This window comes from Geospiza fortis, unplaced genomic scaffold, assembly GCF_000277835.1.
Source record: "Geospiza fortis unplaced genomic scaffold, GeoFor_1.0 scaffold405, whole genome shotgun sequence".
NCBI lineage: Eukaryota > Metazoa > Chordata > Aves > Passeriformes > Thraupidae > Geospiza > Geospiza fortis.
The window spans coordinates 901,042-916,021 of NW_005054415.1; the positions used below are offsets into that span (position 1 = coordinate 901,042).

General features: G+C 39.8%; 1 protein-coding gene across 1 annotated transcript in view; it reads left to right on the top strand.

Moving 5' to 3' along the window:
* Positions 1 to 14,980, top strand: part of ADCY7 (adenylate cyclase 7) — a 53,705-nt gene that overhangs the window by 6,878 nt on the left and 31,847 nt on the right. Inside the window, exons 2-3 of the mRNA XM_005426454.2 lie at positions 4,549 to 4,701; positions 13,319 to 13,863. Of these exons, the coding sequence (XP_005426511.1) occupies positions 13,693 to 13,863 (171 nt within the window). The 5' untranslated portion in view covers positions 4,549 to 4,701; positions 13,319 to 13,692. The remainder of the gene's footprint in view (positions 1 to 4,548; positions 4,702 to 13,318; positions 13,864 to 14,980) is intronic.

Here is a 14,980-nt window from a genome sequence, read left to right on the forward strand (position 1 = left end):
TCAGCTGTGCTGGCTGAGCTGCCCTCCAAGCTGCTGTGCACCATCACTGATCCTGTCTGCCTCTTGGGCAGAAAGGAACCAAACCTAGGAGAGACAAATGGTTATTTTTTTGTTGATCTGTGGTCCTAGAAACCTAGAAACAGTGACATGCACATACTGAAAGAATGGTGTGGCAACAAGATAGGAATAAGTGGTGGGGAGGAAGAGGGAACAGGAGGAGAAACTTGTTGAGCAAATATTACTGTAGACACCCCAGTTGTGGAGCCAGAGCCAGGATCTGTGGCTTTATTTCTTTAAAATGAACAGCAAAACTTCCTCAGAGGCACTGATTCCATTTGCTACTGAAAAGCTGGTGTTAAGGGATCCCCCGAGTTTCTGTAAGTGAACTTACAGCTCTGGTTGCTGTGTTGTTTTTGTAACCACCATGTCTGACAGTGGGAGCTGAAGCATGGGCATTCTGCTATCCTTAACATTATGCATTCTTATCTAATTATATATTTATTTTTGAAAATATAATGCTATTACACAATAACTTAATTATTATTTTATGTGATATTTAAAGCCCGGCATTGTGCTTCCTGCCACAGCTGAACAGACATTCTCCTCCAGGAATTATATGTTTCTGGAAGCATGAGAATAAAGTCCAGCAAATATTTAAGTGCCAGCAAAGATATTTGCTGTAATAAATTGTTATAGTCCAAAATTATCTGTGTCTTATAAGGTTGGAAGTATTCCTAAAATGTCTTGAGCATTCATTTATTTTGTTTGAACCTTTTGTAGGTGGATATTGGTATTAGGTCTGTTCCTTTAGGAGAGAAAAAAGGGGATACCACACACTTGGAGTCTGTCAGCAGAAAATCCATAGGAGCGAGGAAAGAAATGAATTTGAATTCTTTCCTTTAAAAAAATTAGTTGTTCTTCTCACGCAGGGGCTAAGGGCTTCAGAAGGTTTTGAGAATTTGTATGTTCACAAAATGGAAATATGGGATTACAAGAGAGAAAAATAGCTCTGGAATTTACTGTGTTTTAACTACAGGATGTGGTTATTGAAATAATGTTCTTGTGCTTTTGGCAATAGTTGACTCTCAGGCCTGCTCTTAAATTGTGCTGAACAACTTCAGTCAGAGTTAGAAGTAATCAGAATTTTGAACAGCTGACACTAATTAAATGGGTGATTTGTGCTTCTACAGGAGCTCCCTGGTCTACCAGGGACAAATTGACCAGGGAACTCTCAACTTTGGCTGCTCTTCCTAGACCTGCTCCTGAGGTGTTTCATAGCATGGGTTTTGGTTGAGCACTTCCCTGGTGTGTAACTGCTGGCTTTCTCCTTGGGGCTTTGTGCACAATGCAAGCTCTTTGAATCATGGTTATCTTTAATAAGCTACCAGCAGGCTGGATCAGCAGGCTATGGCTTATGTCCATTGGGAGTTTGTATTTTGTTGTTTCATAGTATTCATGAAAATTTGTTTTTTCCTTCCTCAGCATCTGAAGATAAACTTGGGATGGATGAGTTGTGTAGTTCAATTACATTTTCATTGAAAGATATTACTTTTTCTTAGTTTTGAATAGTTACTTCCTAGATTGTAATTTCTCAATTGTTGGCACTTTTTAAAAACTTTCATTATGCCATTTGATCTGATGGTGAACAGTTGATGTTGCATTATTATTTTTGTACATTTTCTGTCTCCTGTTGTTGATTTAAGTCTCCCTAACATTAATCAAGGACTGTACTCGTTACGTACACAACTGTTGTTATGCACTTCTCTGTACTCTAATACTTAAAACTTCAAACAAAGGAAACATCTGGAAAGAAAGACGGGTGATACAAAGTAACTAAGTTACTTTTTTTTAATACTGTAAGGTTTTGGGCGTTTTTTCACTTTTGACCAGTTTTAGCTTGATAAAGTTCAGATAGTTAAAAAAAAACCAAAAAAACAACAAACCACCAAAACATGGCAAAGCAAATCTGTGCTGCAGGTGCAGCATTGATCCAGCAGCTCAATGCCACACAAAGAGCAATTTGGTAGGTGTGAAAAGCAACTGCTGCTGTAGCAGCGAGGTGCAGGGCTCATAATGTAACTGGTTAAATGTTCTTCAGTCAAAATGAAAGCGCCCCACAAGCTGTTGCTAGGGAAATAGGTGCCTGTGGTGAGTGTTGAATGCAGAGAGGCTTGTCTTTCTTGCAGATCAAAAATTGGCTCCAAGTACTTTGTGTATCACTTTACTGCCGGAAACTTGCTGCTTATCAGCAGACTGGTCTCTGTGCCTCTGAGGAACTTCAGTTACAAACACAGAGAGAACCTTTTTCTTTTTTAACTCTCTTCCCTTTACATTTCGATGTGAAGTATTTCTCCTGTGCATTATCTTTGTCTATAATGTCTGTGTAGGACAGGAATATCCCCAGGACCTGATACTGAGGACACTTCTAGGAAGCAGCACCTTCATCCCTCTGTAACTAAAAGGAATCTTGCATACAACTGTTTATCAGGGGCTCTGGACAAAATAATGTTTTTAGGCATAGCTTTAAAAAAAAAACCAAAAAAAGTTGAAGTCAGTGCAACTCTGTCAGCTTGGTATAGTCATTACATTAATTGTCTAAATTGCATTGTAATTCTCTAAGGTGTGTTATAAGTATGAATTACAACTAAGTATCTTCATAAACATGGGATGATTTTTAAAAACTGTCACAGTTTATTTTTCTAAAAGGCACTCTGTTATTTCTGGGATGCTCTAACTATTCAGCATCCTCCCCATGTGCTGCTCTCCAGATGACACTGGTCCACTTCAAAGGAACACAAGGTATCTCTTGTGATTATCAGAGACTCATCCTTAGTGGTGGATACGTGACACAGTGAAAGTAAAGCAGCAGCTTATTTAGGCATTCCAAATTGTACATGTAACAGGTTTAACAAAGTCTTATTTTTATCTGCTGTTATGCATGCACAGACACAGCAGATTCATATCTGCCTTTTCAGATGACTTCTCTGAGATCTTTTGTGGCTTTTCTTCTCATCTCTCTCCAAGGCTCCCAAAAGCCTTTGTCAGGGTTTTGACCTTTTATGTAACAATCTTTTCCATCTTTCACCCAACTTTTATGAATGCTGATGCATGTAGATCTTGGCTAGGTACAGCTAAATCGAATGGAAATGGCCACAGCTGTCCCAGGACTTAGGTATGGGCTGGACATTTAACCCACTGTGTCAGAGTGGAGTGCCTATTTTGAGTGGTGGTTCAAGTAGTTTGTATATTTTAGCAAAAATTAACAGAAAATGACAGTAGATGTACTTCAGTTCTTTATTGTGTTACAATACTTTGCATCCACTCTGATTTTGGGCTGATACTTGGCAGTTTCCTTTACCTTTTGCTTTCCAGAGTGGGGTCCCCAGGGACAGAGCTTTGGGATGAGCAGTGATGTAGATGCTGATACTTTCTCTTCCCAGCACAGCTATTTAACTTGAATCAGGCTCCCCAGTGCCATCTTAATTCTGATTTCCTGCTCTGGGCCTCTCTTTGGGTCATTGTTTCAACATTTCTGTGTAACCGTTTATTCATCTTGGTTTGTGCCCCTGGTGAGTGTGCATTGGATTCCAACAAGGAACAGTGAGGAGCCATGGCTCCTGCCAGAACCTGGTACTGTGCTGTGGTGTTGAACTTTGGCATTTTCTCACATCTGAAGAGCTGTTCCCAGAATGTGTATGGAGAAGACAAAGCAGGAAGAGAGTGAGACAAAGCCAGGAGCTGTTCTGTGTGATATGAATTCCCCTACCAGATACCTGGTGCACTGGGTTCAAGGATGATACCTAACCATGTCTTTGTCATCTGCCTAACTGGAGACACAATTTTCTGTCCTAGGAATCCTACAGCATCCTAGGAATGCACTTCTGCCCTTTGATACTCCAAGACAAGCAAACCTAATGTCAGAATCTCTTCATTTCCACGCTAGCACTAGACAAGTCTTTATCCAGAGTTACAAGGTCCAGGGAAGGAATGTTTTGTTGGTGTGCTTTTGGGGTTTTTTCCCAGCTGCTTTCCTGCCATATTATCATATTTGCTGATCTGCAGTATTTTAAATTGTTTTGAATTATATCGTTTTTAATTTAAGTTACTCTTCGTGGAGTGGGTTTTTTTTAATTGCTGCTATTTGGTCTTATGTGTAACAAAACTTACTGGTAAAGTAGAACTTTCATTATCTATGATGCTGTGAAAGTTAGTAAAACATTCTTATCCTATTTTTAGCAGAGTTCCCTTTGCTGTCATGTAGGCCTTGCTTGAAAAAATATTGGGATCAGTTAGCATAAAGACAATGCCTCTCATCACTCTTGAGCCTTCTTCTCAGACATTTCCAGCTGTGATTGTTTCAATCAGGTTATATTCATGTCACAATACAATTAAATGCTTTTTCTTCTACTGATTGTCTGAGTAAAGGTTCATAAAATGTATGATGGAGATGGAGTAGATTTTTCTTCCTTTGAACTATGAAGGGAAGAAATAAAGCATTATTAATGCCTACAGTGGTCCTTGGAGTAAAGATTCCCTGTCTTGTTGCAGGCTCCCACATGTGGTACATCAAAAGATTTAGTGTCAAGGATTTAACCTGAGTGGGCTGCATTCGCTGTCCTGTAGGAATTTCAAAATGGTGGAACAGATCATGATGGAGCGGAGAAATATGGATTTTGCCAATGAATCCTGTGGCCTGTAATGGTAAGCAAACAACAAGCATGTGTTTGTTATCAGTGGTCCCAGTGAATAAAAGCCTGGAGTAATGTGCTGTGCACAGCTCAGCACTGCAGCGCAGGTGGAAATGCCTTCTCAGTGCTGCTGGGGTGGGTGAACGCCCAGCCCTGGGGCTGGCTGGGCGCTGAGCACTGCAGCCTTCGCTCGGTGTTAGAGATGCCTCAGTTTGGAAGGAGGTTCTGTAAACCTCCTGGAGCTGTGAGGCACCAGCTGCAGGCTCTTTTGGGAAGTGACTTCTGCCACATCCTGAAGATTTGCCGTGTCTGTGGTATTATTTCAGGTCTGGAATTAACTAGTTCTGCTTTAAAACTTGTTAACTAGCTTTAGTATCAGCAAATCCAAAGGATAAAGCTGCTTCAGGAGAATTTAATTTGCAAGTGCCTGCTTTGTTTTAGCTGTGCCAGGTGAGATATCCCCATTTCCCCTGGTGAGTCAGTGCTTTGCATGGTGCAAGTTTCCAGTGGCCTCTTGGCATTGGGGATGGTTTGGCAGGGCTGGCTGTCAAACAGATCTTTGGAAATGGTAAGATGAAAGATAAGATGAAACAAGAAGAGTGATAGTGGTTGGATCTGTGTTCAGACATTTTAGTATCTTAGTAGACAATCAAAACTTAGTGTGGAAACAAAATTCCCTGAAGCATGTTGGTTGTCACTGGAAAGCTCTCGCTGCTTCTTTCTTTGTGATCCAAAGCACCTGACCAGGCCCTTGTGAATGTTTGGCTCCTGTGGCCCTTTGCCTGGGTCAATGAAAAATATGTATGCAACTTCTAACAATTTTTTAGTGTGCTGCTATCAACTGAGACAGAAAAGAGAAGATTTCTGAGGTTTTCAGTCCTTCATCATTGTTTTATTTCAGAATGACTCCACAAAGGACCTTTCCAAAACCAGGTATTGCATTTTGGAACAGTTTTTAAAAAAGAATTGTGGGTGTTTGACAGCTTTGTGTCCTGAGGTTGGGTATGATTCTAGAAACAATGCTTCCATCAGAAAAATCTGTCTCTTTGGTGGTGTTTTTAGTATTTAACCTCTAAGGGAGGGAACTTCCTTATTGCAAGTGTTACTTTTAGTTTGTTTGGCTGTGAAGTACGGATGTGGTGGTGTAACAAATGTTGCATGGTTAGTTTGGGGAACATTACAATTCCCCCGTAATGAATGGTGTAGAGAAATAAGATTTTTAAAGCAGCTATTTGATAGGACTTAGTCTTGAAGTACTAGTCATTAAATAAAGGGGGATTGGATTTAATCTGTCTCCTTACCTTCCCCCTTCTTCCTTAAATAGTGTGAAGACTTTGCTTTAGTAAAGGACATTTTATACATTAACAAAAAAATATCCGTGCTGCAGTACCACCCTGCAGTGCCCTGCTCCAGGTTCTGAGGCACAGCGACATTCTTTCTGTGTGCATCTCTTGGGCTGAGTTTTACTTCCAAAGTGAGATTGTCAAACATGGCTGTTTCTAGCTGAATTTCTGCTTTCTCACCTCTTCCGTAAGCAAAGACACTTAAAAAAAAAAAGCAACAACTTGGCTCTGTAACAATTAGACTGGGACAAAAAAAGATCAAGGAAACCGAAGTTGTTGTTGATATCAATGCATTGTTTGATTTTCAGATGCCAGTTTGTATTTCTGTTCACTTCAGTGGGGTGGGAATATTGTAGGTAGGAGAGAGAGGAGCCTCCTTCTCTGTTTTACTGCTTTTAGATGGACCTGACTGAAATGGGAAGTGATTTCTTATCTTACTTAGGGCAGGTGTTATCTTTTTCCTGCCTTCTCCCTGCTATATTGTGATTGCACCTGCTCTGTGTAAATGTGTTATTTACCCTAGACATGGGTAAATAGTATTGGGTATTGAACTGTACATTCCCCTCAAGTAACTTTGTGGGACAGGAAAAAAATGAGAGCAATGTGTGATACCCATGACACTCTTGTTCACTGTGATTTTTTAAAATATTTTGTAATTTTTTACTTTTTGCACATTTGTTGTATCTGGTGATAGAAGAGTCCAGTTACACCCTGGTAGTCTGACTCTGCCACATCTCGGCTTCTTGGCTGCTTTACTGAAATAGATTATCTGAGGCATATTCAAAATTTTGCCAAACAGGTGACAGAGAAATCACTCTAGTTGTAATTAATTATATTGAGCTTAAAAATCTTGTCAGCCTGAGCTTTTAGTTTGCTATTTGTTATAATTCCGTAACCTAAATGAGATAATGCCTGAAAAAAAGAAAAGACCATTCAAACACACCTTTCTTGAATTTTTGTTTTATTGCTGCTTTCAGTAAAGGCTCAGTATTACCTAGTGTTAAGAAACAGATCCTTTGAAAATGTCAAGAGTTTTACTTTCTGTGAAAATCAGGGATATTCTTGTAGAAATTATTGGGGCTTAGACACACAGAGACTCTATCCCTGTTCCTGTCTTAGCTGAAAATATTTTTCTGCATGGTGTTGAAGTTTAATGGTCTGTGTTTCAGGGGTTTTTTTCTGCAGTTTATATAGCTCAATATTACAGGTTTTAGTACTTTCAGTAATGCCACAAGCACACTGCTTTTGATATAACTAAACTGAAATTACTCAGTGAAAAGCTATTCTGTCTTCTGAGGACACTGTGTTCAAAGACATGAATTTTAAATAGATATGAAAACTGAAAGTGTAAGGGGAATATTGACTTTTGCAGTGGTAAGTTCAATTTCAGATCAGCTAAAGTCAAAAAGTCTATCTGTAAGATGTGACAGGGGGTCAGGAAGTCAAGAAATAATCACACACCTTTGTTTTGAAAGATGCAAAGCACAGCTCGACTCCCTTCTGGTGTGATGTATCTTTTTACACCCTGGAGTTTGCTGCTTATGAAAACCAGTATTATAAAAGGGCTGCTTCCTCCCCCACCCTGCTGAGCCAGACCCAGCACTTAATTATAAGGCTTAATAGATTTGTTGGTTGAACCATTATGTGTTTTCTCAATAAAAAGTTCCTTAGAACAGTAGTAAACTCTCCTGTGTAGTTCAATTGCAGCAGTCTGGTTATATGGACTCTCTTTTTTACTGACTTAGTTTGTGAGCTGGTCTTAAATTACCAAAAGGTTTTCTGAACCATATTCTCTCACCATTTTCTGTCCTACCTGGATCAGTAGCACAGATTTCTTTCTGTGACTGTAATCTTTTTCTTCAAAGCACATCCTGTAATAATAGTGGTATTTAAAAATGAGCAACAAGCGCCCTCCCCCTGCCCCCAGCTTTAGCAGTGGTATTCTTCATGTTCTTTCCTTAGGCTGTGGACCTGTGAGAAGTGATGAGTCAGTTAAGAGCTCACTGCTGTGCTTGCTTTCCTACTTGTGGTTTGCTTTTCCTTTCCAAACCCGGGGCCAGCTGTGGAGGTCATCTGTGCCTCTGCTACCTGCTGCGCTCGCCCACCCCCCCAGGGAAGTGACCTGCCAAAACTGGCTCTCCATGCTGTATTTGGTGAGTGGGCTCTGCAGAGAGCCCAGCACGAGCTTGGTGCAGGGCCTGGTGCAGGATGGGGGCTCTGGGTGGGTGAGACCTCCTCCTCCTCCTCTTCCTCCTCCTCCTCCTCCTCTGCCTTTTTATTCCAGCACCTCTGTACCCCTTGATTTTTGGGAAATGCCCTCCTGTATCAGAACTGCTGGGGAAAGAAAAGGAAAGGGAGTGAATGTGTCAACCCCAAATAGTTTTTCGGTGTTTGTTGTACTGAGGGAAGGGGGAAAAGCCCTTTCATCCTCAATCCAGAGTGGAAATTGTTAATTAACACATAAATTGGGGTGGTCAAAAGCAAGCTGCAGAGTGGTGCACAGTGTTCCTCCTCCTCTGCCTGGCCAGAGCTGGCCGGTGGTGCTTATGAAACCACAGCCTCTGTTCTTTCACATCTTCCACTTGGTACAAGAGACTGAAAAACTGTTTCAAATTAAACAACTCGTTACTTATTCCTACTTTAAATAGCATTGGAGAACAAACATTATGAGAAGAAGCAATCTACTGAAATAAGAATGTAAGTTAAAAAGTTCAATTTCCATGCTTTCTTTGCAGCACATTTAGCACTGTCAGTGCTGTGGCTTTCAACGTTCAAGGGCAAACCCTAAGTGATGTAGTGTCACTGATTGCTCTGATATGTCATGGGATACTTTTTTTAAAATGACATACTACTTTTAGTATTGATTTAGTGTTTTAATGTAAATAGGTCCTGAGTGCTGATGTGTTCAAGTGGGTATGCTCACTTTTTGTGAGCAAATAGAAGGTGAATGTAAGTAAGATTTTTTTTTTCTGTATTGCAGAAGAAGCCCTTCAACAATTAAATGCAGCTAAGGAAGGTGAAATTTCACATGAAAAACTTCAAAATATATATAATGTATATAAAAAAAAGTTTGCCTTTGTAAAGAAACTCACTGCTAGCAGAGAGATCATTAAAACACACCTGCTCTCCACTCAGTACTTTTGTATGGGTAGAAGCAGCTAAGGTAACTGCAGGCTAGTGTTTGAAAGCAAAGTCTGAAAGGAAGAAGTGTTGTCTTTAACATGAATGGTATTTCCTGTGGTGTATGCTTGGATTGCTAAAGTTCATTTCCTAGACTGAACTAGTCGTGGAGTCCACTAGACTGGAGATTATTTTTGCCTGAGATTCATTATTCATCCACTAATCTCCTTCAATTATTCTATTGCATGTTTATAGATTCCTGATTCCCTTTTAGTATCTGCTAATGGGTAATTACAGTCAGCAATCATTCTAGTCATGGAAATTGCTAAAGTAATTTCAGAAACACTGTTGTTATTTGTGTGAAACAAAAGATGGAATGGAAATAAAAACTGTACTGTCTGTCTGGTTCTGTAGCAGTTATAGATGAAAAAAAGTGGCTGTGCTTGCTTTTATACAGAAGTTATTGAGAGGAATAAGGCAATTCATATAGATTAATTTGGTTCTTGCTATTAGGGTTTGTTTTAATATTTCAGATGCTGCTCTTTGGTAACCAGGCGGCTCTGGGTGATCAAGTCATGAGTTCTCGGCAAATGAACAACTAAGAGAAAAAATACTTTATAAGTTATCCAGGTGATTACTGTGGCTGTGTTTGCTTGTGAATATATCGGGAGATTTGAAATTAAAAACAGAACTCCAACATACTTGGATTATGTTTGGAAGGGCTCTTACCTGGTCAGGAGCTGCTGTGAATAATTCTCCCAAGAGAAAGGGAATAGGATGTGATCACTGGCTGTCTGTCCATGCTGGTGTGCGAGTGAGAGGGTGGGAGGAGGGTGCAGAGAGTGGAAGATAGAAATATTGTCTTTTTTGGTTGCAGGTGAAAGGGGGCTGTGCTTTTGTCAGGTCTTGCCCAGTACTTACCTAGAAGAGGTTCTGGTGCTGAATCTGAGCACATCCTTGTTCCCACTGAAACACAGTAGATTTGGAAGGTAATAGGTGTTCTGGATCATTTTCTGGAAGGCACTCTGTTGTCCAGTTGTTTTTTTTTTTTGCCTCTCACATGTCCAGTGTTCTTACATAGTCACTGGGCAAAATTCTTCATGTTAATTGGCTTGCAAATGAAGCTCGCACAGATGTGACTAAATCATATTGGTGTGTTTGGTGGCTGCTCCCTTAGGCTCTCAGTGGTGTTTTTATCGCCCACTGCCAGGGTTGCTTCTTATAGATCCTGACCTGGGTGACAATTCCTTCTCTTTTTCATCCAAACACAATGAAGGCTTCTGAAGAAATTGGACTTTTTCTTGATAAGTTGCTGATCAGAGCTTTGTGGATTTATGGCAACAGCCCAGATCCAGTCCCTATTTGGCTCAGTGTGTTTGCCACTGGTGCTTCTGGGAGTGTTCTTTGGTTTTTGTGGCCTGTTGCTGTTTCAGGGTTACGCCTCTCCTGTTGTGTCATAACAGCAAATCTTCAAGGAACAATGACCAAAAAGAGTAAAAGTGATGCTGTGGTGCACAGTGCTCACATGATCCTTAAATATATAAACAGGAGCATGTTGAGTTGATGTTTTTCCCAGTGTGTGATACCACCCATGACAAAATCTTTTTCTCTCTCTCAAATCTACCTTCTGTAATTCCAGAAGGTTGTTGGAAAAAATTCAAAGGAGGAAGGACACAAAAAGTGGGGATTTTTAAAAAGGGAGGTGGTAGCGGCAGTGGGACATGGGATGCAAATTGAAACTAATTTGGAGTAGAATTATTTACCTCAAAGTAGCATTTATGTGGTGCATTATGGGTTCTTGGTAAATCATACAGTACAGTTGGGGAGTTTCTTTGCCTGGTAGAGTTCTGAGAAGAAAATTGTATGAACCAGGGGTCATTCATAATTACTTGCAGTGCATATCTACAGAGATCAGCCAGGAAGAAGAAAATCAATGAGATATCAATCTCTTTTTAATTAAAATGGGTTAGGCTATTGAAAAGACATGTCTCTTCCATCTACTGCCCTGTAAAACTCTTCAGTAATATTCAGGGAGAGTGCCAAGCTGACACTGCACCCATTTTTCATTTTTTGAGCATCAGATAACTGAACCACAGCCACCCAGTATAATCCTGTAGAATAGATGTAGTTCTTGGTACTCTTTTTTCATTGACATAGTCAGGAGAAGTTACAGAAAGCAAGCTGTGAAGTAATTTTTCCTGGACTTTAATTTTAAAGTAGCCCAAGACAGGATAATTTGTTCCACATAATTGTGAATTTATTGCTGCTTAGCAATTAATAGTTATTTTTTGAAAATGGATTCTGCTAATTGGAAAAATAAAGTTCCCTCTCAAAATACATATTTATCATAAAAATTACCATCAAAATCATATTTCTGCAAGTATATTAAAGAAGATCTTAATTGGTTTTGATCTGAAATACACTTTTAGAAGGAACTAGGACAGCAAGCCTGTCATCACATCAGGCAGAGTGAGTTCCTGCACTCCCAGCCCCATGGTAAAGGAATTCCTCAGGCTGTTTCATGAGCTGTCTGCCTCTCTGCTGCATCAGAGGCCAAACCTTCCCCCTGTCTGGAGTGTGTTGTCTTTGTTACTGACAGACAAATTCAGATTGAAGTACTTGCCCCTGTGCACACCATCTGAGAGTTTCTTCTTCAGGAAAGACTGGCTTACGCCCAAGTGAAGTAATTGTGCAGTTACCTTTGACTTGGAAAATGCAGTAAAACATGATGCAAATGTTTCAATTTCTTCTTTGTCTCTCCTTTAAGTGTCAGTGGTTTCTGAGATTCATACTTCTTTTCAAGAGCATTATTGTGCACATGCAAATGGTGTGAGTACCAAAAGAATTTTTTAAAGTGAGAAATGGGAGGATTTTAATTATGATGAAAAGCTCAGTAATAACCAGTACAGGTGAGATATTAGGTATACCATTAACTATAAATGGGATAGATTCAATTTTATTTGCTTATTATCCATATATACATATAAATATGTTAATATAAATGTCAGTTTATTCTGGGTATTACTGAGTAAGAGTGATGCAATATGGGGGTTTTTTTGTGATTAATCCAAGTTTGGGGGGTACTCTGGAAAGAAGTTCTAGTTTCTTATCTTGCAAAAGTACAGGATTTTTTTTGATCCAGTCTCACTGTTGATATATCTGGTTTTGCCTGCTTGATCATTAATAATTGGATAGGATGTTAGTGTTTGGCTCTATTTACCAGAGGCAGAATTGCTCACTATAGTTTCTGAAACTTTTTCCTGCTTTTAGTGTGAAAGCAGTCTGAATGTGTGTGTGCAGTTAAGCATTTTGTTTTTGAAAGTAACTGGCTGGGATTTGGCTTTTCTGAGGAAAAAAAAGAAGTGAGGTTTAGTGGCTTCTTTCTCCCTGGAGCAGTGGCCTTGGGCACCATGGTGACAGCAGTCAAGTGGCAAAGAAGCTGTGGTCCTGTTATCAAGTTTTAATAAGACTTACAAAATCCTGTTTTTCATGCTTCCCTCCATCACATCCCTGTGCTTCTTTTCTATGGCTCTTGGCATTGAATGAACTATATTAATGAACATATTTGAAAAACGCTGGTCATTAGAAATGAACAATACAGTTTATTCCTTAATATTCATTGTTAGCAGAACACATGTATTGCTTTGGAAACAGTATTATTTAGAGTGGAATAAAATGTACAGAACTAGATGTTAAGTATCTTTAAAAAAAGTTTAATGAATTCTGGCTTGGACAGCTGTATTCTTTTCTCATTTTGCTATGCCTTAATTAAAGTGTGAAATTTATAAAAGAGGATTTCTTAATTTTTAAGATGCATGTTTTGAGAAGGAATGCCAAGTGTATTGTGATTAAAGATTATATATACGCATACTTCAAAAGAGCTGTGAGCATTCAGTTCCACAACACGCTCACAGGAGCTGTGTCATTTGCTCAGAAGGAAAAGCCCCATGTAGCACACTTGTACATGAAAATGTTTGAGCTGCCAGAGCAGGGTGAGCAGAGCAGCGCTTGGTGAACACTGCCCACGCACGAGGCTCCTGGGCTCCCACCCACCACAGCACGCAGCTCTTGCTCACTGGTCACAGCATGCAGGTGGAAAGTTCAAGGAAAGTTTAAGGAACATTGTGTATGATTAACTATGAATTTACTAATCCTGTCTCTCTGCAGGGCTCATCCCAGGAAGTGAGATTCAACCTTATGGAAAGGAGTTTGAGACTTGCAAAGTAATAATTAAAATAACCTGATGCCAAAAACACCTGTCTGCACCAATGCAAGTTGATCTGGAGCTTCATTCTTAGTGCTGATGATGAATTGCCTGTGGTTTTGGGGAGGCTAACTCTTGCCTTTGATTGCATTGGGAATCTGAATTTGCTGCTCATGAGATGTAAAATCAGAGAACGTGGGTTACTTGGTGTGCCTGAAGATCACAGAGGCAGCAGTCAAACGACAAAACTTCTCTTTGAAGCAGTGGCTTCAGCTGTGTCATTGTGTGCACTGGGAACTGAGAGAAGTAGCAGAAATAGCAGCCAGCCGGGGAGAAGATGCCAGCTAAAGGGAAATACTTCTTCAACGAGGGTGATGAGGGCAGGATATCGGACCCGCTCTACGAGAAGTACCGCTACACCAGCCAGCAGCATCCCCTCCTGCTGCTGCTGCTCTTCATCGCCATCCTCTTCTGGACTACTCTGATCATCATCTTCTTTGTTACTGCTGTGAGTAAACTTCTTTTGTGTGTGCTCTGTGTTTGCGGGGAGGATAAGGAGTCGCTCTGACAGCACTCTGAACCTTTTTGGCTATATAATATTTTGAGCCTCATGGTATCAAAGTTGCAGCGCTGAAAGATATCAAGTAACTGTGCATGTATTACTGTGTATGATTTTTAAAGGATACGAAGAGAGGAGAGGTTGTCAGGCACCTGCACAATTACTGTAAGGACTGTTTTTCCTTTCTATACATTAAGAACAAATCCTGATCTGCATTGAATGCTAGCTATGATAGTAAGTACTAAAAGGGCCAAGGAAGGAACGAGAGCAGAAGTTAAAATGTCCTGCATTTCTCATATTACGGTGACCTGTTGGCTTTTCATCAGGTTATTCCTGAGATTATTTTTTTCTTAAAAGATTTGCAGATGTTAATTTCCTTTTTTTCAAAATTATTATTTTTTTAAATAAAAACACAACAGGAACCTCCCAGTACAATGGGTGATCAGTGGATCAGTGGAATCAATATTTAGTTAGCAAAGAGCAGTGATCCTATAGGCATAAAACAGATGCAGCTTAAAGATTTTTTTTGTTATGTAGTGTAATTTGATTTTTGTAAAGAAATTTGGTGTTGCATGAGCCCAGCTGACAGCTGGTAAGAAGAGTTGATTTAAAGATAATGTTGTAAAAATGTAATAAAGTAGCTGTTATAATCCTTCATTGCCTTTTAACTCTGCTTTCCAAACAGCTTCATGATAAAGGGTCTTCAAGTCTCTCCTTAGCAGCAAATCAAATCTTACCAATTGCACTTTTATCCCTTTTACCTATTATTTCTTAGGAAGGGAAGAAAAGTAGCAACACTATTTTTAACAATTTATCTTCTGTGAAACTTGGAGCACTGTTACACTCCACTTTAGCAAAGTTTGAACTCTAAATCCATTTCTTTGGGTACATCTGCATTACAGATGCAGCGTAGTTACAAGTTAGTGGTTTGGGGTTTGCTTTTTAAGCTAGTTTGGAAAACAACAGCAGTGGAACTGGGGTAGTGTCACAATAGGACGTGTAATGAATGACACACACAAGCTGAGATGTCCAAGGTAAAAAGAGGGCAGTTTATTTCCAAACTCCA